This window comes from Myotis nattereri, assembly GCF_964212035.1.
Source record: "Myotis nattereri genome assembly, chromosome: 15".
In the NCBI taxonomy this organism is placed as follows: Eukaryota; Metazoa; Chordata; class Mammalia; order Chiroptera; family Vespertilionidae; genus Myotis; species Myotis nattereri.
The window spans coordinates 13,925,573-13,951,435 of NC_138090.1; the positions used below are offsets into that span (position 1 = coordinate 13,925,573).

Consider the following 25,863-nt stretch of genomic DNA (forward strand, 5'->3'; position numbering starts at 1 on the left):
ATGCAAGGCTTTCATCTGCCCATATGGTGCCTTTGTGAAAATGGGAGAAGGGTATCCTTTCCTTCAGGCGAATGTAGCCTCCTATCAGGGCACATGGCTTGGTGAGCAGAGCCGGACCTCAGCCCCATGAGTCCCTTTGGCTTTGCAGCCTTGTGCAGCTAGCAAACTTTATAGCTCTACAGGTAGCCATGGATATGCAAGCTGGATCTCAGGGGGTTATTTGGGCACTGGGGAAGAGCCATTAGCTTACAGGATACTTATCTGGATGCTGTGTGGGATGGCGACTCCCCTTGACCCCAGCCAAAGTGGGAGGAAGGACCGGAATGTACCTGGTTGGGCAGAGAGCCCTTCCTTCCCAGGGCCAGAGCTTTCCTTCTAGCTGTGCAGGTGAAGACCTCCTGCTTCCCCACGGGGCTGAGTAGCTGTGGGCCCCTCAGTCTTGGCTTCTCTAGGTTCATCCTGGGGAGCGGCACACAGGCAGGGAGTAGGGAGGCCTTGTTCTCTCTCTCGTCTCACTTTCCATCCTTCCCGCAGGGTGCTAATCCCTGTCGCCATGCTGATGGCCGTAGTGTTCCCAGAATGCCCTGCAGCCTGGGTAAGCACCAAGCAGGAGGAGAGACCTTGAGACCTGACAAGAGTGTCCCTTGCAGTCGGACTGGAGGAACAGGAATAGCCCACCAGGAGACCATAATGGCTGAAGAAGCAAGCAGCCAACTGTTTGAAAAAGCGACGGTTGGCGTCAGACTGCCTAGATTCAGCCCAGAGCCAGTCCTTACCAGCTGGGTGACCTCCGCAGGTCCATGAGCAACTTTAAACCTCAGTTTATCCTGTAAAAGGGGACCTAAAATAGCACCTACCTCATAAGGCTATGGCCAGAAATGAATGAGTTCTTTTCCCATAAAACAAGTAGCACAGTACTTCGAATGGTGAGCATCCACCCAGTCAGTATACACTTGTATGGTGCATTTTAGAAAAGCCCTTCCCAGTGGAATCCCAAAGCTCCCTGTGCTTGCTGACCAAAGCAGGCAGGAGGGGAAGTGGCCTTGCTGAGCTGGTACAGCTCAGAAGCTTCTTCCTGCCTCCCCAAACTGAGGTCCTCAAGGGGTCACATCCCCAGAGCCCCGTGGAGGTCAGGCTCGAGTCATGGCAGCTAAATGGGGGACTCTCCCCTTTGCAAATACTTGTAGGGAAGGCGATTTCTCAACTCCTCGGGACCCGGTCCAGCATTGCACAGCCCCCACCCTTGCATGTTTTTCTGATTGTGCCTAGCCTTGCAGTTGAACACTTGTATCTTCAGAGTAAAAGGGAAGTGAGCTCAGAGTGGAAGCTTCTGTTCTGCCACCCACAGACCTTCTCTTCAGCCTCTATGGGGTCCTGGGCCCCTTTAGAAATCTGACAAGTGCCTTTAAACTCGTTTTCTAGAAGAAAAAACAAATCACCCAAATACCATATACCCACAAACCAAATTTCACAAGATTCCTCTCTTTTAGGGAAGGTGTCTTTTATAAGTTGAGGGTTAAGCTGGTGGGGTCTGGATTTGAGTTTCCTGAGTTCCAATGCTGATTCTGAGACCTTAAACATGTAACATCTTTACACCTCGGTTTTGCGTATCCTTAAGATGAAAGCAGCAATAGTGGCTCCTTCATAAGGTTTTGCGAGGGTTTTAAATGTAGAGTGACCAACTTGTCCCTGTTTGGTACTTTCCTGCTTAGCCCCTCAGTAGTCGATGAACAAGGACAGTTGTTCCCCCTAGTAAATGACATAAGGCCCAGGAAGCAATTAGCCAAGTGCAGGAAGTTCATCCAGGTTCCATCACTGTTAGCTGACACTACTGGTCTTTTCCCTAATTAATCGATCTGAAAGGAATGTTGCCCTAGGGATCAGGAGCCCAGACTCGGTTTACCACTCAGTCCCCGATCCTGCTCTAATGGCTTCCTGGGCAACCCTCCAGCCTTCTTGGGCCTCAGTTTGTTCACCTCATCAAACAAGGGAGATGAACTTGAGAGTCACTGGGGATTCTTCCCATAAAGCTCGTGAGATTTCTCCAGGGACGCCCTCCCAATACCTGGCGAGGCTGCCTGGAAGGTAGATGGCACCAGCTATGCATTTGCCCACTTCACATGTCAATGAGCAAAGCCCACATGTGTTCTAGCAACACTGTCTACCCAGGAAGAAATGTGGATTGGAAATTTCATTTTCACCTCAATGGCGACGTTTTACCTACAGCTAGGGTTTATTTGTCTCATAAGAAATCTTGACCTAGGTATGGGAGGGTGGGGGTGGGGGACAATTACAAGATTACTGATGTCCTTGTGTTTTCATGAGGTTAGGAATTGACTCCAGGAAGGAGTGTGCCATCAGGAAGTGGAGATTGCTCCCAGGAAAGCCTTTTCCCTGAAGAGATGTAAAGGGTAGGTAGAGTCTAGTTTTAACCTCTTTATAGGTCCCACCTCAACATTCAGATTTCAAGTCAAGCCATATGTCCCAGTAGGAAATAACTGGGACCCCCAGATTTTGGGGTGAGCAAGTCCTTAAGGTTTGTAAGTCCTAGGGTATCCACCTCCCCTGCCTGTGTACCCTAGCAGTGGACACACAGAAGATGCACAATAGTCGATATGTTTACCTTTTCATTGTCAGGTACTTCACTGTTTAGGGCCTCTGTACAGATCTTATTGAGTTGCCTGCAGCAAGCTTGGTTGTCGAGGAAGTCTGTTTTATTTTAGCTCTAACAAGGGGATAATGCCCAGGACAGAGCTCCCCAGACTTTGGGACATGGACCCCCTCTCAGATTATTTGATGACTTTCTAGTTAGGAGGTTAGGGGCAGTTGCCCCTGAAACCATAGTTCCCTTAGGTAACTATCCTGGAAATTAATCTTGGGGCCAGAAATGAAGCTAGCCTTTATACTGGAGGAGAGAGAGACTTCTGGATTGAGAAACCTCTGTATTCTGATGTGTGGAGATAGTGTGATCAACCAGGCCAGTTTGGTTGATCCTGGTTTTAACACTGAAAGTCCTGCATCCCAGGAAACTCCTCAGTCCCAGGCCAAGCGGGACTGTGAGACACCCCATGTAGAGATGGCTGGGTAATCCAGTGTGGGAACCAAGTGCCCACATTGAGGCAGGAAGGAGCAGGAAGGTGATCATAGGGGCCCCACTGGACAACTGCTATTGGCTGGGAGGGGTTGATGGCAACACCAATAGGGCTGACCGCAGTGAAGGACACAGCGGTGCCTGAAGGCAAGCTATTTCTGAGACAGATGACTTTTAGAAAACCTGATATCTGGCTACAAGCCTTGTCAGGACTGACCTCTTGGCCCCAAGAGGAGAGAATCCCTTCCTGAAGCCAGAGTGTGGCTCTAGGGGTGACCAGGGAGTGAGTGGGGGAGTCCTAAATGTCATCACAGTGTCCTTAGAAGAGGAGCACAAGGTCAAAAAAGGAAGCTGGAAAGGTGATGTAATGACAGAAACAGAGGTTGGAATGATGTCCTCTGAAGATGGAGGAAGGGACCACAAGCCAACAAATACAAGTGGCCACCAAAAGCCGAAAAGGCAAGGACTCTTCCCTCAGACCATCCAAAAGGAATCAGCTCTGCCAACACCTTGACTTTAACCGAGTGAAACTGATTTTGGACTTCTGACCTCCAGAACCATAAGGGAATAAATCTGTTTTAGCCACTAATGATCCGTTACAGCAGCAGTACAAAACTAATACTTAATTCAGACATTTCTCTCCCAGTGACACCTCCTCATTAGTGGGCTGAGAAAAATGGGACAGAACATGGAGACCCTTTCAGTGTGACTGTCCCGAGAATTAAGCTGCCCAGTGTTTCAGACCCCACACCTAGAACAGAACTTGAAACACAGTAGGTGCCCAAGAAACATCTGCAAAGTGAATGACTACATTTCAGTCTGGTGATGGAATCAGTAGCTTGGGAGGGAGAAGCAATGCCCTATAGGAGTCACTGACATGAACTCCCACTAAAGACCATGGGTCCTGACCCCAAGAGTGCCCCTCTTCAGGTGACCCAGCTGTTTCCAGACTCAGAGGGTTCAAGGGGTCTCACTGGATGAGTCATCTGGAAAGGACTGCTAAGTAGTTTCAACAAAAATGTCAGACACTCTGAAAAATTTGTCAACTAAGACACTCCACACCACATGAGATTATTAATGAAGTCCTCATGTGTCTCATATTTTATATGGTGCTGTGTGGCTCTTATTCATTTAATTCCTCTTTCTGTTTCTGGGGAAATGAGAGCTGACTTTAGGCGGCCGCAAGATCTCTCCTTGCTGCCCCAGCACCTGACCTAGGCGTCCACTGGCCCGAACATTGCCCTTGACATTAACGCACATCCACTTCATAATTGTCCATAGAGATTAAAGCAATTTTCAAATTGGAGCAACAGATTATTTTACTGCAGAAAAATTTTATTCCTCTTACTAAGAAGGGTTCTCAAGAGAACTGAACATTGTGTCCAAGGAAAATTGGGGAGGTGCGCTTCCCTCTAAGCTTTCACATCTAAGGTGAAAACAGGCAGGTTTGAAATTATTTGTCACCAATTGTAAGTTCATAAAAGGAAAGTGTCCAGATCACCTGATAGCTATGTGAAGGCACTTAGGGACTCGTTCTGGCTGCTGAGAGAGGCCTGAAGTGATGCAGGGTGTGCCGTGAGGGGGCTCCTCCACCTCTGGGGATGGAGTCCCCGCTGTGTTCGTCCTGGCTTCATTGTGATTGTATCCACCAGGCTGTACACCACACAGGGTACGGACTAGCTGTGCCTTGTCCACTTATTGTCGGCTCTGCAGAGCCCATGGCTGGGCCTGGCATAAGGTAGTGTTCCACAAATGCTTCCAGAATTTCACTGAATTGTCCCTGCAGCTGGGGTAGTGGAATACTTTACATGACACGCACACACAGTTCTGTTGGTAAAAGCTTCCCATCCTCCTTCCCATCTCAGAAGTGAGTCCTGTGGGGGAGGGCATGTGTCATCGGGGCCCTAGCCCACAGGCTCTATTGATCACAGGGTTGTCTCCGCCTGTCAACTCACCAAGAACCCCGGAGCCACCTGCCCCACCCCAGCAAATGAGAAGCTGGCTTTCCTGTTTCTCCCTCCCTTTGATCCCTTCCTTCCACTCATACTGACGGAGCACCTGGTTGACTAGCCAGTGTTCTAGGCCCTGGGGACACAAGACCTGCAAGGCCCCTGCTTGGAAAGCTTTGTATTGAGATGCACAGAGGAAAAGGTTGATCTTTACTTCTGAGAGAGAAGGGGAAGGACTTGAAGTCAAGTTACCCAGAGAAGTGGACAGTTGCTATTGTGTGCCTCCTAGCATCCATTCCCTCTTCCCTTGGTGCTGTATTCCACATTTTATCTGGATGTCCACCCTTTCCTTATGCAGCCTGTGGACTTCCCACCCTCCCCAAGCTGCAGTGGAGCCAATCAGCACGTCCCATCCACCTGGCCACAGCGATTGGCTAAGGGGTGGACATCAGACCCAATCTGGGCCAATCAGACCAGAGGGACTTTTGATGAAACTGTAGGGAAATGTTTTCCTGAAAGACCCACTGACTCCGCTGGACAGTCAGAGTATGCACATGGGTTCGGAATAGTTTTGAGCCCTTTGTGGCCTTGGATGTGGCTGTGCTGGGGATGAAGCCCCTAGCCAGAGGCAGGCAGGACTGAGAGAATTCCAGAGTCGTCAAGCCAGCGCTCTGCCTGAACCTCGGCTGGAGTCTCAGTCACCTCTGGACTCTGAGGTTACATGAGCCAATCCATGCCTTTGTCATTTGTGCTAGTTTGGGTTGGGTTTTCTGTAACCTGCAGCTGAGACCATACTAGCTGATCTCACTGAAGAGGATTTTAAATCAGGTTGCAAGGTCTAGGCTGAGGCAGTCTGGATTCAGGGGAAGAAGGACAAGGTGACCCATGCAGCCTTGTACTCCCAGCTCAGGAGAAGTGGGAAGGTGACCACAATGTGGACAGAGGAGCCTAGGGGGCAGGAGGCCGGGTGAAGTGAGGGCTGGTGCCCAGATCCCTTAATGTAACTCCACCTGACTGGTGAATGCAGAGTGAGGTCCACTTAAAGAAATCAGAGTAGCTGACACTTCAAAGCAGGAAAGATGTATGTAAGTGGGTGGAGAGGTGGTGGGTAATTTATTATTCAGGGAATAGTTTTCATGATATTCTTCTGGAAATGTGCTTGGAGCAAAGGGAACAGCAGGAGAGCCAACAGGAAAGGGGAAATGTATTCATGGCGGGTATGCATTGTGCCTGTCCAAAGAGGCATAGAGAGAGAAGTTGCAGCGCTTTGCATGCTTATCTGACAACAGCACCCTTTTACAGGGAGCATCTGAGACTACCCCTGGACTTCATCCATGGATGACTAAAGGATTCACAGGGAATAACCGAGTCCTCCTTGTGTGTGTTTGTACAACATACCGGCTTTTCTCCATGACCAGTGGAGGGCCATTTGCATGTCAGACCTGGACTTTTCATGCTCTGGGGAAGGGGAAGTCCTGCCTAGTGGAAGGGGGCTGCAGTGCGCTAGGGAGAGCTGAGCGCTCTCCAGGCCATCTCTTTGCCCTTCAGGGATCTGCCCACGGATTCCACATACCCAGCATGCCTTGGGTCGCACAGGGACACCACTGAACTTTGAGAAGCAGCTCTGAGGTTGTGAAAGTTGAATGCCAATAATTATCCAGCTATGAATAAACGGAACATTTCTTTGGGGCTATTTCTGCATAATTATGAATATGTGAGGATATTAAACTCCCAGGTTACACATTGAGGGTATTATTTGAGCGCGATGGTTGGCTGCAGAGCTGGAAATGCAAACATCCTTTCATTCCTCCCTCCTGGAGCACTTAGAATGTTTTATGGGGTTCAAAAGAAAATAAGTTTCAGTATGAAAGAAAAAAAAATAACCCTAGAAGCAAAGTCGGTAGCTAATACTTCTAAATAGCTCTAAATCAAAAAAGAGGAATGTGACCACTTTACTTAATTGTGGCAGGTTTGTGATGCATTTTCTCTATGGGTTAAGAAAGCAATTACCATCAAACAACCTACTCATGCCTCCATTGTGATAAAATGTTCCCTCTAATGGGGCCGACATGCCAAGCAGTGGGCCTTTTAAAGCACTTAATGCTTCCAGAAGCGTTCTCACGTGTGGGGCTCCTCCGCGGGGCTCCTTCACATGCACTGAGAGCCCTGACTGGCTCTCTCGAAGGACCTGTCATGGTTCAGGGCATTCTTAATAGAAGATGGGTCCTTGGAAGCAGCAGCCAAGTGAGGTCTCTGCTACTCTGGTTCTGTCCAGCCTCCCACTCTCATACCCTTGGCCGCTCCCTCCTGTCCTTCCATCCTCTGAAGTCTCATATGCCCCCTTCCCCATCTGCAGTCCTCCTACCTGTTAAAACAGGAGTCATCTTCCATAGGCACGTGCTCAGCCTCTCCTTCCATCTCTTGCTTTGAATCTGTCTGCTCCCACCACAGCTTCCCTACAGCCCCTGGGGTTGCTGCTCCTTCTCCAGAGCCCCCTCCAATGCCCCTGTAGACCATGGCTCCTGTGCCCTTGAACACGCCCCCACCCCACCCCGCCCCCTAGCCTCTGAAGCTCCTACAGGCTGTTCTCTCTTTCCCAGCCCTTGCTCTGGCTCACCCTTTCTCACCTCAAAGACCTATCTTCGTCTTGGGTAACTCTTGCAGGGTGTGAATGACCCATCCCACCATCCAGGTCACAAGCTTCCTTAATGTCCCTGCCACTTCCTGCCATGCCCAGACCTAATGCTGTAGTCTTGGCTACTAAGGTACACCTCAGTCAGAACTGAGCACCCTGTATCTTCCTCACCCTCTGCCCCGTGGAGGCCTCTGGCCCACAGCTCCAAGGATTTTGTGCCCCCTCATTTCTGGTTGGGACCCTGGAGCCATCTCTCTGCCTTCCTCTCAGGCCCCTGAACTCCATCATCTCCATCCCTCACCCCGGGTGCTGTCACCTATGACCCTGCCTAGTAACTCTACTTTGGGGTGGGGAGCTGCTGCCTGGTGATCTTACTTTGGTGGTGGTAAGAACAGCACCTGGTGTCAGACCAATGGCGTCAGACCGGACTTTGGTTCTGCAGCCTTGGTGCTTGAGTTCTGGCAAGGAAAGAATTCAGGGCCAAGACTCAAACTATAAGAGAAAGATTATTTAGAAATGGGGTCAGGACACAAGTTAGAGAAGCAGAAGAAAGGTCCTTAGAGCTTAGGAGAGAGAAGGGCAAAGGTAATGGGGGGGTGGGTAGGGGGTCTGGAATGGTGCAGGCCCCAAAGGGAGACCACGCTGGGTCCTCCAGCCTCAGGGCTTGTTGGGGGTGGAGAGTTTAGGGGCGGTCCCAGGGGGGGATCTCAATAGAATATTCATCAGCTTTCCAGGTGTGCCCTTTCAAGGTCTAGGTCTCCCCGCGATTGGTAGGAGCCAGGTCAGTGGGTCATTAGTTAATGCAGCTGGTCCTGAGGTCAGGCTTGTCTGGTTTTGCTGCTTTTCTGGGCCTGGAACTGAAACACCACTGGGGCCTACATGTATTTGATGTGGGTCAGAACCTCACTGTCCTGGAGGATTAATGCTTAAGGGCTATTTTCTGGCCCCTTTATTGAAACACATGACTAGCAACTTGCTAGGAGAGGCAAGGTTACTCTGGGTGTGCGATCCTTGTTTTCCCGGTTTTGTCCGTTGCTAGGCAAGGCACCTGGGGCTCTTTGCCCTGCTGACCTTGTACCAGGCCCATCCTCCTTGCTCTGCTATGTCTATCTAGCTGCTTACCACAGGTCTAGCCAGCAGGCCACTAGGCATCCCCACCCTGCAGCCTTCCTCTCCTCCTACCCCACTTGGGGTTCCGCACCAGCCCCCAGTTCCTAGGGTCGCAGCTAAATACTGGTGAAGACATTAACGTGCAAAGTTCTTCCTAGTAAAATAACTGGGACTTTGTCCCTCCCTCCCCGCCCCCCCCCCCAATTGTGGGCAGCCAGCAGGGGGCGACCTCCAAGACCCTTGGGTGAGAGCCTCGCTGGCTTCCGCAGGGTCGCCCTGGGCGATGGCACCATCCAACATTGGTTGGGAAGTGCCAGGTAGGATGAAGCGGGGACCTAACCGGGAGGCTGTGGTCCTCAGATGACGCGTCAGCCACCTGCCGGACCCCTCCTCATCCTTGGGTCGGGGAGTGGGGAGAGGATCCGGGACGAAGGGGACAACCCAAGTGAACCCAGTTGGGGCTCCGGCTGGAGTTGTCGGACTGGATACCGCGGGCCGCCTCTTCCGGGAAGCGTGGTCCCTGGGCGCCCCCTGGAGGCTGTGCGGGCTACGGTTGGGCAGCACAGGGGCTCTGGCCAACAAACTTCCTGCCCATCAACTAGAAAAATAATCCCTATGAAAATGGACAAAGCACAGGTTGAAATGAAACACAAATCCCAGTAAAACGTTAAGCTGATGTTTACATGGGCAGGATCTGTTGCAAGCCCATCAACTTTAAAATCTCTTGACAGTGCTATTAGGGAGAGGTAAAGTATTCCCATACTACTGATGAGTAAACTGAGGCACAAGAGGCTAAGTGACTTTCTCAAGCCCATACAATAATGGCAGGGGGAATGGCCTGACTCGCTACACTAGACTTACTCTCAGCATATGAAAAATGAACACTCTGACTAAAAACCAAAGTGTATATTAAAATAATTAATTCAATAATTTACTCCACAAGTATTTATCAAATGCATACTATGAGCCAGGTCCTATTCTAGGTTCAGGGGAACGGCTACCAAAACACATAAAACAGGAAACTTACACTCCAGTGGAGAGAGACAGACAAGAAACACATAACCATATTCTATGACGGGCAGTAAAGTGCTTTGAGCAGGGACCTAAAGAAAGAGGGAGCCCTGGCCGTGTCTCAGTTGGTTGGAGCATCATCCTAATGTGCCGGGGTTGTAGGTTCAATCCCTGGTCTGGGCTCATGCAGGAGCAACCAGTGAATGCATGGACGAGTGGAGCAGCAGGTCGATGTTTCTCTTTGTGTCTCCCTCCCTCTCTCTAAAATCAATAAATAAAAAATAATAAAATAATATCAAGTGGATTTTTTTTATCTTCACCCAAGCATATATTTTCATTGATTTTAGGGAGGGAAGGAGGGAGGGAGGAAGGGAGGGTGGGAGGGAGGGAGAGAATGAGAGAAAAAGAAACATCAGGCCGAGACCGGTTTGGCTCAGTGGATAGAGCGTCGGCTTGCGGACTGAAGGGTCCCAGGTTCGATTCCGGTCAGGGGCATGTGCCTGGGTTGCGGGCACATCCCCAGTGGGAGATGTGTAGGAGGCAGCTGATCGATGTTTCTCTCTCATCGATGTTTCTGACTCTCTGTCTTTCTCCCTTCCTCTCTGTAAAAAATCAATAAAATATATTAAAAAAAAAAAAAAAAGAAACATCAGTGTACACTGGGGATTAAACGTGAAACCTAGATATGAGCCCTGACTGGGAATCAAACCTGAAACCATTTTGGTGCACGGGACAACACTCCAACCAACTGAGCCACCCAGTCAGGGCTTCAGTGTGGGATGGATCCTTATGGTCATCTGTGGAAAGAGCATTCCAGCCAAAGGGCAAAGTCCCTGAGGCCAGTACAAGAGGTGGTGGGCTCTCCTCTAGCTGCGATGGTCCTTCGCCTATGCCCAGGGCCAGGCTAGCGGTTCAAGGAGGTGAAGCCAATTCTTTTCCTTGATTTTAGACTTGCCTGCTAACCACTAAATGGGGATAACACCTGCTTTTGCCCTGAACATTCACTCACTTCCCTGCAACTAGCCCCATGTGACACCTTCCCCATGAGTCTCAGGAGAGAATGGGATAATCTGGGAAAGTGGGAAGGAAAGCCCCCACTAATATTTGGGTTAGGATCCCCAACTGATCTAGATTCCTGCCTCTGGGCTGGGACAGCGGCACAGTTTAGCCCAGTTAAATGCATTAAGGGATGTTTGACTATCAGGAGGAACCATCTCATCTAACCCATGCCCAGACTCTGAAAGGGAAGCCTGCACAGGGGCCCGAAGGAATTCTGGATGAGTCATCTGCACCTACCGATGGGCCCTGGGGATGCTGGGTGCCCAGATCTCCGTGGTCTCTCTGCTTCACTAGATCTTGAGGCACTTAGAATTCACAGTGAACTTCCCTTCAGTGAGTTCCCTGTCTGTGGCCTGGGGTAGGAGGACCAGACTGCTCTGCGTGGCCTCTTTTCCTCCAGAAACAGAAGCCCAGGAAGGTCAGAGTAAGGTCAGAGGGTTATCAGGCCACCCTGGAGGAGGGGAACCCAGTTCTTTCCCAGGGCCTACCACCTTCTTGCTGTGGCCAGAAAGCCATTCCCTTCCCTACTGTTTTGATCTCATCACATCCCTTTGAAATTAGATGAATCACTCTCTAAAACCTGCATGTACTTCATCTGGTAAACTTCCTTTGTTCAGTGCTGGAAAACTTTTGTTGATTCTTGTGTCCACTGGGGCTCTTTTGAGTCCCGCTTAGCTTTCTTAAGAAGGGGTGAAGCCCTGGCTGGTTTGGCTCAGCGGATAGAGCATTGGGCCTGCAAACTGAAGGGTCCCAGGTTCAGTTCCAGTCAAGGGCACATGCCCGGGTTGTGGGCTCGATCCTCAGTGGGAGGCTTGCAGGAGGCAGCCAATCCATGGTTCTCTCATCATGGTTGTTTCTATCTCTCTCTCCCCCTCTTCCTTCCTCTCTGAAATCAATAAAAACATTAAAAAAAAAAAAAAAAAAAGAGCCGTAGCCGGCTTGGCTCAGTGGATAGAGCGTCAGCCTGGGGATTGAAGGGTCCCAGGTTCGATTCCAGCCAAGGGCACATGCCTGGGTTGCAGGCTCGATCCCCAGTGTGGGGCGTGCAGGAGGCAACCAATCAATGATTCTCTCTCATCATTGATGTTTCTATCTCTCCCTCCTCCCTTCCTCTCTGAAATCAATAAAGAGATGTATTAAAAAAAAAATCTTGAAAAAAAAAAGAAGAAGAAGAAGGGGTGAATTTGTTTTCAGGATGAGCAGAAACTGAGACACCTGGATGGGGGCCAGCTGGATTCTCCATCTCTCTCCCAGGGTCACAGAGTCTCTCTCCAAACTTGTTCTCTTCTCTCTCCCAACCAGCCAACTGTCCCTTTGTTCCACCTTCACTCTGAGTTTCCTTTCCCTTTCTCCTACCTTCTGCTTCCTGACAACTTCTGCCTCTTCATATCTGAACATACTGCTGATCTGAACATCTCCTGGCCCCTCCTTTTCCTCACAGCGTCTGCACCAGCTGCTAACTGCCCATTGCTGCAGCTCTTCACTCACGCCCCCAGCCCAGCTCATCTGTTTTATGCCAGGGCTCATCATACATCTGGATTGGCTGCTCTGGGTCATGGTCCCCTCACGGGCCAAGAACAAAGGGCACTAAGGTGGCCAGTACAAAAGGCGATCCCTTCCCCTGGTGCCCTGGGTGATTCGGGTTCTACTATTAGACTGTCTGCTGCAGTCCCAGATTCTCTTTTTTTTTCTGTTTTCTCATCTTGAGTTTCATTTTGTTGACCTTTATTTTTGTTGCCTAGAGGTTTAAGGGTCCTTAAAATTCCTCGGGCACCCAGCCTGGTTCACTGTGGAGGCTCCTACCCAGATGGCTGGCCGGGGGAGAGGCATTCATAGTTAAGCAAACAGTCATTTCCTCCATTGTAGGCTCACCTTTCATCAGAAAGGGAGGGGCAACCATATTTAATAAACAGTATCCATTAGGTTAGATCAACAGCCTCTGAATATTGCCTTTTTTCTAGAAACAGTATCTCTCCTGCCTTCACAGAACATGTGGTCAAGAGGAAATTGCATAAAGGCCTTTAATCAGCCGCAGTAGTATTTGAATCATTTAATTTAAGATCTGACAACCACAAATTACTTTATTTTTCAGGCCAATTTTAGCCGGCCAGGAGAGCTGGCCCAGTTGGACTCGTGCTTTATAAATCAGTCCTTTGCCTGATCATGGAAAGTTTGGGGAAGAGATGTTGCTGGGGCTTTTCAAACGCAATAAAAAGCAATCCCCCATGCTGTGCGTATCGGACATGAGTCCTTGGCCATCTCCCTTCACCCGGTTCTGTGGCTATAGGGTGAACCCTTGGGCTGGAGGGAGTCAGAGACGTGCTGCAGGGAGCTGTCACTTCCACACCTGTGCTTTTTATTCCTGGCTCCAAGTTCCTGTGGCCAGGAAAGCAAGTCAAATCAAATTAGACGCCAGACACACGCTGCTTATTGTAGCTCACCCTCTGCTGCCTTCAACTTTTCAACACCTGTTGAAACCCTCTCACTGGAAAAACTGAAAGAAAAGCTTCTGATTTAAAATAACACCCACGAGACATCCCTGACGTGGCCTCTTCCAGACTCATGTTAAATCACCCGTGAGGTCCCAGGAAAGGTAATACAAGACCTGTCCCTTCAGAACCAGTTCCATGTCAGCTGTGTCTGAGGCCCTGGCAGACATCCTCTGACCACTGGGCAGATGCTGCTAAAAAAAAAACCCACGGGCCTTTATTCTATCCTTATTGCAAGTGATAGCCACATGTCTGCACGAGGAGTTGCTTTTAGGCCGGACTGCTCATTTCTCCATCTGTTCTAAGGAAACAAAATGGCAGGAACAAGGGCCCATGGCCTTCTTGGGAGTGTGATACCTACCAGTAAGTGGCATTAAAAAAGGAAGAATCGCCGAAACCGGTTTGGCTCAGTGGATAGAGCGTCGGCCTGTGGACTGAAAGGTCCCAGGTTCGATTCCGGTCAAGGGCATGTACCTGGGTTGCGGGCACATCCCCAGTGGGAGATGTGCAGGAGGCAGCTGATCGATGTTTCTCTCTCATCGATGTTTCTAACTCTCTATCTCTCTCCCTTCCTCTCTGTAAAAAATCAATAAAATATATTAAAAAAAAAAAAAAAGGAAGAATCTGGTGTGGGCCAGTGCAATCATGGAATTATAAATTTTTTATGAAATCCAGTTATTTAGTTTCTTTCTTAGAGACATGTTGCCCAGCCAGCGTGGCTCAGTGGTTGAGCATCGACCTATGAACCAGGAGGTCACGGTTTGATTCCCGCTCAGGGAATATGACTGGGTTATGGGCTCAATCCCCAGTGTGGGGCCTGCAGGAGGCAGCTGGTCAGTGATTTTCTCTCATCATTGATGTTTCAATCTCTCTCTCCCTCTCCCTTCTTCTCTGAAATCAATAAAAAAATATATTTTTTTATTTTTTTATAAAAGAGAGACAGGTTGATGTGAGACTAGAACCATCAACAGCCACCGTTACAAGAGCGCGCATGTCCCAGCAGGGACCCAGGAGATCCTGGGGTGGAACTAAATGTGAGAGCCTGCCAAGCCTCCTGGGAACTGCCTAGTCCCAGGCAGCATCTCCCTGGTACTGGCCTGGCCTCCTCACCAGTCTCCTGGCTCTGGGCAGTCCCCCTCTGTAAATGGGCCTTTGGTTCCTGCTCCCTGCAAAACTTGAACGCACACAACACAGTTCCGTGTTCATCTGCTCATGACAGTGGACCTAGTAGTTTAAGAGCCAGTATAATCCAAGGAGGCGCCCTGCTGGCCCCTTCGTGAAGGTATCCAGGGAACTGAGTGCCTCATGCACTTTGTCAAAGTCCTGAGCGGCTGCAGGGCTACTGTCCTGTAGGCGTTTGTCAGAAGGCCCCTTTGGGAACTTGTCTAAACAACAGCTGCTGATACTAAGAATGGGGGCGGGGATGGAGGAAAGGCTGCCGAAGCCCCTCATTTCCCCCTAATGGCACCACTTTGCCTGTGCCCTCACCCCAGCCCCGGGCCTGACTTTCTTCCATTAAACCTGACTCCGCCATTTATTCCTGTGTACCCTTGAGCCCCTTTCTCAATTTCTTTTTATTTTATTTATTTTTATTGTTAAACCTCACCTGAGGAGTAAGGATATTTTTTCCATTGATTTTTTAGTGAGAGTGGAAGGGAGTGGGGAGGAGAGAGAGAGAGAGACAGAGAGAGAGAGAGAGAGAGAGAGAGAGAGAGAGAGAGAGAGAGAGAACATCATCAATGTGACACATCGATTGGCTGCCTCCCACTTGTGCCTCAACCAGGGTGGGGGATTGAACCTGCAACCGAAGTATGTGCCCTTGACTGGGAATCGGACCCTCAACTCTGGTGTGTGGGCCAGCACCCTAACCATTGAGAAAACTGGCCAGGGCCCTTCTCAATTTCTGATCCTCAATTTCTGAGTCCTTCCCTTCTAGGGTGTTGTGAAGATTAAGTGACATAAGAGTTGAAGACCATAAACTATTTGGGAAATAATAAAGATAATAGATCTTTTGACCTAGATGCAACTAGAGATCCTAGAAAACGTAGATGAGTGTAGGCTGGAGATAGGATCTTGTTCTAGAAATATGAATAGATTTTGAATTGACACAAGGATGAAGTACATTTCATTAAAGAGAAAATGAAGATAATTTATGTGTAGCCCTACAAACATGACTCATTGACTAGAACCATAAGACAATTTGTCTTTGTCTCGCTGTGTCTTTTAAACGTATACTACGGAGCTAATTTTTTTTCTTGCCCCTGGATGGAATTTAAGCTACATCCCCACATGACCCCTTCTTTATTTACACTCTGGCCTGGCAGTGACTTCCGGCTTTCTTCCTCCAGGAGACTTCCTAGATCAGGCTGAAAGATGACCCTACTCTGGCACTCTCATGTCAGTGGCCACCTCTCATCCACTGAAGATATTTGCTCATCCTTTGCCCTTATGACCTCTGCACATGGTCCCAACACGGCTACTTTCCTAGCTGCCTGACAAAGCCATATACTCTCCTGTCTCCTGCCACTGAGATTTCTCTGGCATCAGCCGGCCCAGTTCACTGTATCCCTGAAGCTCCAGAGGACATGTGTTGAGCTTTTTGAGTGTCTTACAGACGCCTCTTTCCCCAAGCTTGAGGTGAGGAGAAGCATCCTGCACCTGGGGACAGGAGAGTCATAATCCCAAGCCTCCAAATATCCCACAAGTCCAGCATGCTGCAAAAGCCCAATACATGGAAACCATCTGGGCTTCTGATCCTGCCTCCCACTGCCCCTGTCCTGACAAGTCCCAAGCCCACCCCTCAGTGACAGTTATCGAGAGCCACACCGGGATTCCACTCCAAGCCAAAACGGGCCTTTCTGGTCTTTGCCAACTCTCTTCAGGGAGAAGAATTGTTTCCACCCCTCCACTGTGAGGCCAGGTGGGTGGGTGAGAGGGAGAAAGGTGTCCCAGCCGCAGGAGCAGTGTCCCAAGCAGGCACCAAGCACCCCCCACATTGGCTGCCCTGCTGTGTATTTCTCCTGTTAAGGACTTAATCGGGGAACCCATTGAGAGAATTATGAGGTCCCTTGCTCACTGTGACCAAAAGCGTTTCAGGTAGTGCCAGGCCTGGAGGCAGAATGAAAACCTTTGCCCCAGGAAACAGAAGAGGAGAAGGCTGAAGAGAGGAAGGCAGTGGGTGTAGAGGGAGTGAGTCCGAGTTGCACTGGGGAGAAACCTAGGGTCCGAGGGTCAGGCCAGAAGCCCTGGGGGAGGGATCTGGGTCCTGTTCTCAGATGGTCTGGAAGGCCAGGCAGTACCCTAGGAATGTCCACACTGGCAAGGCCTATCTCAGAGGATTAAATGACAGCAGACAAATTTAACTAAACATGAGTAATGGGAACACAAAGGGAACATGAAGAGAAATAGAATATTTTAGCAACATAAGGAAATGGGAAGAAAATGACTTTGCAATGAAATGTCAAACTTCTGTGCCTGGAGGAGATGGAATCTGGTCACTATAGGCTCAGGGAAGCAGGGGAGTGTGTGGTTATTTCAAGCAAATTCTAATTCACTTTAATTTAATAACATATGGCCAAGTTCTTTTGGGACAGTGTTAGGGGACCGAAATGGGAACCGGAGAGTGCCAGCCCTGTTGACTTGGGTGTTTCTTGTTTGTTGTTTTACAATGAGGAGCTGTACTTATATTCATTCATCCAGCCATTCATTCATTCATGGAGTGCATGTTAAAGCCTAAGGATTAAGAAAATAAATGACTCAGCCCTACCTGCCCCTGCCCCCAGGAGATCCTGGTCAACTGGATAGACAGTCAAGTAAATAGAAAGTTACAATGTAGGGCCACATTCTGAGCCTAACACTTGGTGCTCAGTGGAAGTTTGTGGAATGAAAATGCATGGTTGGAAAGGTGGTTCTGAGAAGGCACCAGAAAGAAGAACATTAAGCTGGGTTTTGAAGGATGAATAAGAGTTCCCTAGGTAGGCAAGCAAGTCAGAAGCAGTCCAGGTAGAAGAGACTCCATGTGACATGGTACAATGGATCACATGTAGCAGAGGGGTGCTGGTTACAATCACGAGGCTGGAGGAGATTGCCCAGGAAAGGGGGACAGGATTAGAAGTGGGAAAGGGCAAGAAAGAGATGCAGGATCAGTGGATCACTGATGAGAAATAATCCCTCAGGAAGGTAAACTCTGAAGACAGGACCTGTTAGCCCACCTAAAGCTCACCACCACTGAAATCTCTACTCCAACTACAGATGCCTATTCATCCTTAGAGCTCAATTCAGCATCAGTTTCCTCAAGGAGCCATTCTTTCTGGCTCAGGCTATAGTGGGTCTTCCCCATGCATACTCCTAAAACATCCTGTGCCACCAACCTTGTCACTGCTGTCTCCACCCCAAGGGTCAGCTTGTCTCTATGCTTGCCCATCTCCCACCTAAGGCTGCCGTGTCCAGCTCTGGTGATGCCCCCCCCTCCCCACCACCACCACCACCACCACACTCATGCCTACCTGGATTCTGGCCAGGCTGTCCTGTCTATGGGATCTCATCCTAAGGATGGACAAGGTCCATATGGAGAAGTAGCTCCAGAAGCTATCTAGGGCTGTTTAGGGGGCGGGGAGGGGGGGGGCTGGCCAAGGGAAGGGTATTTTCGTTTACATCACATCAGACTTTGCAGTCTTTAAGGGGCTGTGGAAGTACCTGGGTAAAAGCCCTTCTTATGTCCCCAGGAGCCTGGTTGAAAGGGTTGGCTGGTTAGGGCTGTTGTGTCTAGGTGACAAAGACAGAGAAGCCTGGCCCCAGGGCAGAGAAGACAAATGGTTAAAGAGGCGGAGTGGGGAGCGGACTCACTGAAGCCAAGGCTAAGGACAGGGTCTAGCAGTACAGCGGACCATGTCACAAGCCATCACCTCTCTCTGGACAGAGCTGCCAAGGGGAACACACGCCCCTCAAGGGAAATGATGGATTTGCAGGTGTCCTGGGTGTCCACTAGGGGGCAACAGAAATTAAGCCAGCTGGCGGGTCGCCATGGTAACCGAGGACCATGACGCTATGTTATCCCTAGAAAAGGCAGGTAGGTTCGGAGAACGCCCAAGCATGGCGTCCTGGATACCACCAAGTCAGTAGCCATCAGTTTCAAGCAAAGGCCCAGGCAGGGACAAAGGACCCAGCGTGTGAAGAGGTTTGGGGGCACCACTGGGGCACCTGGAGGCCCCTACCAATCTCCCTATATTAGAGGTTGTTATGAATCTGATTCTGCTATTTTCTCCTACTGTCTGTCATTCATGGGTCCTTGTTTCTTATATGTGTTTTGTAATTCAAGACTCTGAGCTCATATTTCTTGGTATCATATTTGGGGGAGCCTGGGCTGAAGGCCAGTTCCTCCAGGCAGGATGTGTGTTCACTTCTGCCAGGTTCCTGGAAGCACTGTTAGCTGGGACCAATACATAAATTCTCAGTTTGCAGCTTTTTAGAGGACCTAGGGACTGTGAATTCAGGCTGCAAATCCACATAGGGACCAGCTTATACTTAACACATTCTCAGGTTCCAAGATTTGAAACAGGCAATTTACCTGTGTTCACCCTTGGAGTACCAATTAAAAATGTTTTTTCTCATTGATTTTATAAAGAGGAAAGTAGAGAGAAAAAATATTAATGTGAGATAGAAATATCGATTGCTTGCCTCCCTCATGGGCCACGACCAGGGATCACACCCACAATCTGGGTATGTGCCCTGACCAGGTATTGACCCTGCCACCTTTTTGTATATGAAACGATGGTCCAACCAACTGAGCCACACTGGCCAGGGTCTTGAAATTCCAATTTGTATTGATATGTGTGTGTATGGCACTTGAGTTTCACCTGGTGCCTATAGGACCATGAAAAACAAAGCTCTTTGGCAAATGATTTCCAGGTGAAAACTAGCTCTCAGTGTTTCATCTACCTCTCTAAGTTATTATTTTTGCTTAATTTTTTGCCTCGGTGCATGCCTTATGAATTTTCCAGCTCACCAATGCATTTTAAGAGATTTAAAAAAACAACCATTAAAGTTGTTTAGCCACGCTGGTGGGAACAGAAGTGCATTTGTGAGTTCCTTAGATGAAACCCACGGATACCTGACTTGGTAATCTGGCTCCACTTCAACCTTCCCCAGTTAATTCCAAAACTTCTTACAGTTCTGAGCTGTCCCCACCCTCACCCCAAGGGCCAGCTGGTTAAAGCTCAATTATTTTCCAGTTCATCCACTTACTACACAAACAATGAAAACTCACGCTGCTCTCTTTACACTCAGCCTGTTCTCTAATTCCCCTTTCCCTTGCTCGGGGAAGCATTGGGTAGTATATCACCCTCCCCTTCTCTGGGTGCTGTCAGTGTTTGAGCGGCTTGCTTTCTTACATTCATCATGGAGGTGGGCAGTAGAACATCACATTCCCCACTAGGTGGAGGCCTTGCTACTCTGAGGAATTCTTCCTTTTCTTTCTCCCATCCTAATCTCTTTATAGGGGTAATGGGGTGGTGTTGGGCCATGATTAATAACAGTAGCAGGGCAATTGCAGCACCTAACTCCTGTTTGTAAGATCTGAGAGTATCTATCCCCAAATGTTTTATCTCTCTTTAGAATGCAGAATAATTTAATCTCAGCCCGGGGTCCTGGTTACCATTTCTGGGACAACAGGAAAAGTTTCTCCCCTGGTAGTAGTAAGTGATTCATTTGGTTTCTCCCCTCGTAGTAGTGATTCCATTGCTGCTGCTAATCCAGTGGCTCCCATCACACTCAAAGTCCACACTTGGGTAGTTCAGTTGGTTAGAGTGTAGTCCTGAAATGCCAAGGTTGTAGGTCCAATCCCCCCTCAGGGCACACGCAAGACTCAACCTATGAATGTCTAAGTAAGTGAAACAACAAATAGATGTTTCTCTCTCTGAAATTACTTTGTTGATCTGTTTACGTATTGCCCTCTTCCACAGGAGTGCAAGCCGCGCCCCCAAAGCTGGGTCTTTTCTGAACGATATATGCTGTATCCCGCCCCTACCAACATGCCCAGGAGCGCTGTGACTTATTGGAAGAGATGGACATTACAGTATTCAATCCCAGCTCCGTCTGCGCCCGGAAAGATGTGCGCCTGACTCCCCGTCGGCCTCTGAGGGGCCGCGCGCCGGGGCCTCTGGGAAGTGTAGTCCGCGCGCTCGCCGGACCCCTGGGTTGCTGGAGCGAGAGTCCGCGTGCGCAGGCGCACTTCCGGCTCTGCCCCGTCGCTGCGGCCATTGTCCAGCCCCGGGGCGGCTAAGGACGCTTAGGGCCTCACCTCCGCACAGCAGAATTGGAGAGGACTGAGCCGGAGGCGGGGGCGAGAGGAGCCGGCCCGAACCTTGGGTGGGCCTGAGATCGCAAAACCCGGAAACTCCAGGAGGCAGTGATTCCGAGTGTGCGGGTAGGAGCTGCACCTCCCACGAGTTCGGCGCGTGTCTGCGGGGCCGCGCCCACCATCCTGCGGGTGGGACTGGGCGTGGCCAAAGGAGGGTGTCCCCGACTCGGTAGGCGTTTAATTTGGGGGAGGCGGTGCGGCAGGCCGACGCGGGGCCCAGGCACCTCTCCACCCCTCTCCCGGGAGACGTGTCTGCGGGGCGGAGGCGGGCCCCGCGGGACGGGGTGGGGGTCGGTGGGTGCCGCGCGGTGAGTGCGCCCTTTCTTCTCTCCCCAGTCTCTGTCTGGGAGCCGAGCCTGACGAGGCAGGAATGGCCCCGAGGCCGCCCACGGAGGCGCCCCAGGTGAGCTGCACGGACTTTCGTCCCCCGGCAGTGTTTGGAGCAGTCATTGTTCTCCTGGGGAGACGTTTCCTGGCCCGGCCGCCCCCCTCGGGGTCCCCCACCCCTGTGAAACCCGAGGTGCCCAGAGCTGCGGGGAGCGGGCTTCCGTAAAGGGGGGTTGTCCTGGGGGTGGAGGGGACCAGGGCCGGGGGTCTTCTGGGAGGAGTTAAGAGCGGATGTGTTGGGAGGTGTCAGTGTTGAGAATCCTGAGAGCCAAGCCGATTCCGTGAACTCTTCTTGTCCATAAGGAATGGAGAGGGTGGGTGACCGGATGGGAAACTACCGGAGGGAGTGATGGCCAGTGAGTGAGGAGAGCGGAGCCAAGCTTCTGACCTAGGAAGCCTGGTCTGGATTTGCCGAGGAAGAGGCTGGAGATGGGCTTTCTTGGGCAAGGAGGGGGGCGGGGGAGGGGTACAAGGAGGATTGTCCCAGAGCTTTCCATGTCTTTTTCTGCTTTAACAAAGGTATGGTAGTGCACACCCCAGATGTCCAGCCTTTGGGGTCATTAGCATGAAGCTGATTTGTGCGGGAGAAGGCATTTTTACAGAAGCATCACAACTCTGAGGTTGTCCATGGATTTACACAGAGTGTATCGGTGAAATACAACAAGGTCCAGGTGGTATTTTAATCCATACTCTCTTTAGAATTAAGGAAAGATCATATTCTGATTGTTATGTGTGTGAGACAAGATCAATCCAGATATATATATATTTTTTATTTCAGAGAGGAAGGGAGAGAGAGAGAAACATCAATAATGACAGAGAATCATTGATCACCTGCCTCCTGCATGCTCCCTACTGAGGATTGAGCCTGCAACCCTGGCATGTGCCCTAACCAGAAGGCCAACTGTGACCTCCTGGTTCATAGGTGGATGCTCAACCACTGAGCCATGCTTGCTGGGCTGGGTTGCCTTTGGGAGGTGGTGTGTGTGTGTGGGGGGGGGGGTGCTTTTTTAATGGTGAAAGTGGATTTGTGTTCTGAGTAGTGAGTTTTAGGGACTGCTTTAAGCTTCATTTTTAAAGTTAATGTATCCCAAACACTCTGGGTCAGTTGTTCTGTTCTCATAGAATGGCCCGATAGCCCATCGAACTCAGGCTGAAGGACAGAATAGAACAGTGACCTACAACAGGGGCTTTTTAGGCAGAGATTTCCCTTCACCAGTGGTTCCCTTTCCCTGAGCATAGCCCCTGGGAATGCAAAAGATGAGTAATTGAGTCATGTGACAACTTATCCAGGAAATTAATTAGTGCGGGAGACAGCCCCTGCAGAAGTATAGAGCACAGAAGAGGTGGTGCTAAGCATTGCTGCAGAGGTCCAGAGGCTGCTGTGAGTGCAGAGCAGGGGAGGAAATTCTGCCTTTGGGAAAGTCAGTAGAGCCGCCTTTGTATAGGAGCTTAATCAATGCGGGTGTAATGGAAGGGGATGAGGGTAGAGCTGGTTGACTGTGGGTCAGGGGACTTGGGAGGCAAAAAGATGAGGGATGTTTTCATGAAACGGTTGTCCTGTGAGACTGTCGGTGTAGGTTGTAGGCCAGTGAGGGCGAACCTTTTGAGCTCGGCGTGTCAGCATTTTGAAAAACCCTAACTTAACTCTGGTGCCATGTCACATATAGAAATTTTTTGATATTTGCAACCATAGTAAAACAAAGATGTATATTTTTGATATTTATTTTATCTATTTAAATGCCATTTAACAAAGAAAAATCAACCAAAAAAATTAGTTCGCGTGTCATAGGTTCGCCATCACTGGTGTAGGCAATGGTTAGATGAGAATAGAAAGGAGTTTGGACTTTTTTCTTTTGGCCTTTGTAACCCATTTATTCCTTTATGTATTCATTCAGCAGATAATCATTGAACCCTGTGATGTATTAATACCCTCTTCTAGGTGGCTGAGATACATTAGTGAACAAAATTGGTAAAGGTCTCTGCTTTTATGGAGCTTACATCCTAGATGTAGACAAAAATTATATGATATCCTAGACCAGTGATGGTGAACCTATGACACGCGTGTCAGAGGTGACACTCGAACTAATTTTGGGGGTTGATTTTTCTTTGTTAAATGGCATTTAAATATATAAAATAAATATCAAAAATATACATCTTTGTTTTACTATGGTTGCAAATATCAAAAAACTTCTATATGTGACACAGCACCAGAGTTAATTTAAGGTTTTTCAAAATGCTGACACGCCGAGCTCAAAAGGTTCGCCATCACTGTCCTAGATAGTGGTTCTCAACCTTCTGGCCCTTTAAATACAGTTCCTCATGTTGTGACTCAACCATAAAATTCTTTTTGTTGCTACTTCATAACTGTAATGTTGCTACTGTTATGAATCGTAATGTAAATATCTGATACGCAGGATGGTCTTAGGCGACCCCTGTGAAAGGGTCGTTCGACCGCCAAATGGGTCGCGACCGACAGGTTGAGAACCACTGTCCTAGAAGGTGATGGTACCTCGGAAAAATAATTAAAAGTAGGAAAAGGTAAGGAGGGTTGAGTGGGAGATGTCAGGGCTTGTGGTAGGGTGGCCATTTTAAATAGGATGGTAAGCTTATGCTTGTTGGTGACATCTGAGCGGACTTAAAGGAGGCCTGGGAAGGGGTTCTCCGGAAACACCCGAATGTGTGTCTGGTGTGTTCAGGGGGCAGCAAGGAGCCTAATGTATCTTGAGCCAATGTTTTTGAGCAGGAAACTAGTATAGTTTCTAATTACTTTTAAAGATTGTTGTGAATAATGAAGTATAGGAGCTCCTTTAGGGGCGTGGTTAGCAAATACCTGAAGTGGTCCACAGTGGGAGGGGAATGGGAGCCGAGATGGGTGAGGGAGATACCCTGAAAACCTATATATATGTAAACACTATGTATTTCCTTCCTTACATGTGTACTACATGTTTAGCTAGGAGTAAAAAAGGTGTTTACCATTCTTAAAGTTGAAGCCACCAGAACAGTAAGAAATGGGGGAAGTTTTATAAGAAAAAAACTACATGTGGATACCTGTACTTGTTCTCCTTGAGGGGAGGAAATGGAGAGGGACTGGGTCCGGTCTGTTTTGATTCCTGATCCCAAGAGCTCTTACTGTTCATGTCACATGGAGTGGTATGTTTACCCATCCATCTCTACACTGGACTGTCAGTTCCTTTAGGGTAGGGCCTTGTAACTCCTCTCATCCCTTGCTCCAGGGTACATAGGTGGTAAGTGGGTGTTACATGAACAAACATTCATAACCACTTAGCCCCAAGCAGCAGTTTTACACTTTCTGCATTTTCTGCTCCTTACATGGCAAAAATGATATTTTCCCAATTATAGTGACACTAATTTTTGGGGAAAAAATAATTGCATGAAACAACATGACTTTAACAGTTTTAAGAAATTTTGTCTTAAAGACAATGTTAAGATGTCAAACCCTGTTCCTCTAAGTCTGAAACCTATTTCAAAAGTATGATTCTTTTCCTGACTTTCCTGTACTACCTTTTTTTAAAAATCCTCACCCCAAGGATATGCTTCCATTGACTTTTAATAGAGAGTGAGAGAGAGAAAGAGAGAAACATTGATCAGCTACTTCCCATAAAAGCCTGCACCTGGGATTGAATCCACAATCTAAGCATGTGCTCTGACTGGGAATCAAACCACCACCCTCCGGCGTATGGGACAGTGCTCCAATCAACCAAGCCACCTGGCTGGGGCTGTATTACTTTTATTAAAATATACCTATTAAATATACCTTAAATATATCATCGAGACCTTTTTTTAACAAAAAGAAAGTCATTTATGTTATCTCTTTTTTAGCATATCTATTTGTTTTGATGAATTTCCTTTTTTTTCTAACTGCGCATGTTTTTCCCTTAAACATTTCCAATTACAATATTTTAAATTTCATATAGTTTTTATGAGGGTTTTTTTAAATCACTTTTAATGGCTGTATTATATTGCTTTGTATGGACATACTAAAATTTGTTTAACCATTCCTCATAAGACATTTAGATTGTTTCTGAAATTTTTACTATTATAAATAATACTCATTTCTATGTAAATCAATATTTTATTTTTTTTTATATATATTTTATTGATTTTTTACAGAGAGGAAGGGAGAGAGATAGAGAGTTAGAAACATCGATGAGAGAGAAACATCGATCAGCTGCCTCCTGCACATCTCCCACTGGGGATGTGCCGCAACCCAGGTACATGCCCCTGACCGGAATCGAACCTGGGACCCTTCAGTCCGCAGGCCGACGCTCTATCCACTGAGCCAAACCGGTTTCGGCGTAAATCAATATTTTAAAATTATTAATGAGGGGGGGGTTGTTTTGTTTTGTTTTGGTATTAAGTCTTTGAAATCCAGTGTGTATTTTGCACTTACCACACGTCTGGTTTGGACTAGCCACATTGCAGGTGCTCAGTAGCCACCTGTGGCTAGTGGTTTACTGTATTAGCGTAGTTCTAGAATGTGATTGTCTGACTTACTGGCATTTTTGGCATGGGAGAGCAGAGTGAGTGTAGGGGAGGGAGCAGTAGGTCAGGGATGAGGTTCAAGATGAAGTTAGGGAGGTAGTGGGGGAACAGATTGTGAAGGCCTATGTAGGCCATTGTAAAGATTTGGCTTTGAATTGGGATGCCATTAGAGGTTTTGAAGCAAAGAAGTGACTGGATCTGACATGTTTTAACAAGATTACTCTAGTTGTTATATGGAAAACAGACTTGGGAGAGACACAGGAGTGGAAGGA

The 25,863-nt window shown here is 48.6% G+C and overlaps 1 protein-coding gene across 2 annotated transcripts in view; it reads left to right on the plus strand.

The window, feature by feature from the left end:
* Positions 1-25,863, plus strand: part of ZFP90 (ZFP90 zinc finger protein) — an 85,889-nt gene that overhangs the window by 49,610 nt on the left and 10,416 nt on the right. The window contains exons 3-4 of one of the 2 annotated variants that reach the window (XM_081108684.1): positions 20,304-20,767; positions 21,038-21,104. In XM_081108684.1, coding sequence (XP_080964810.1) covers positions 21,072-21,104 — 33 coding nt within the window. In that variant the 5' untranslated portion in view covers positions 20,304-20,767; positions 21,038-21,071. Of the gene's footprint in view, positions 1-20,303; positions 20,768-20,834; positions 20,871-21,037; positions 21,105-25,863 lie in introns of those variants that run through there. The other variant, XM_081108685.1, reaches the window with a different exon arrangement.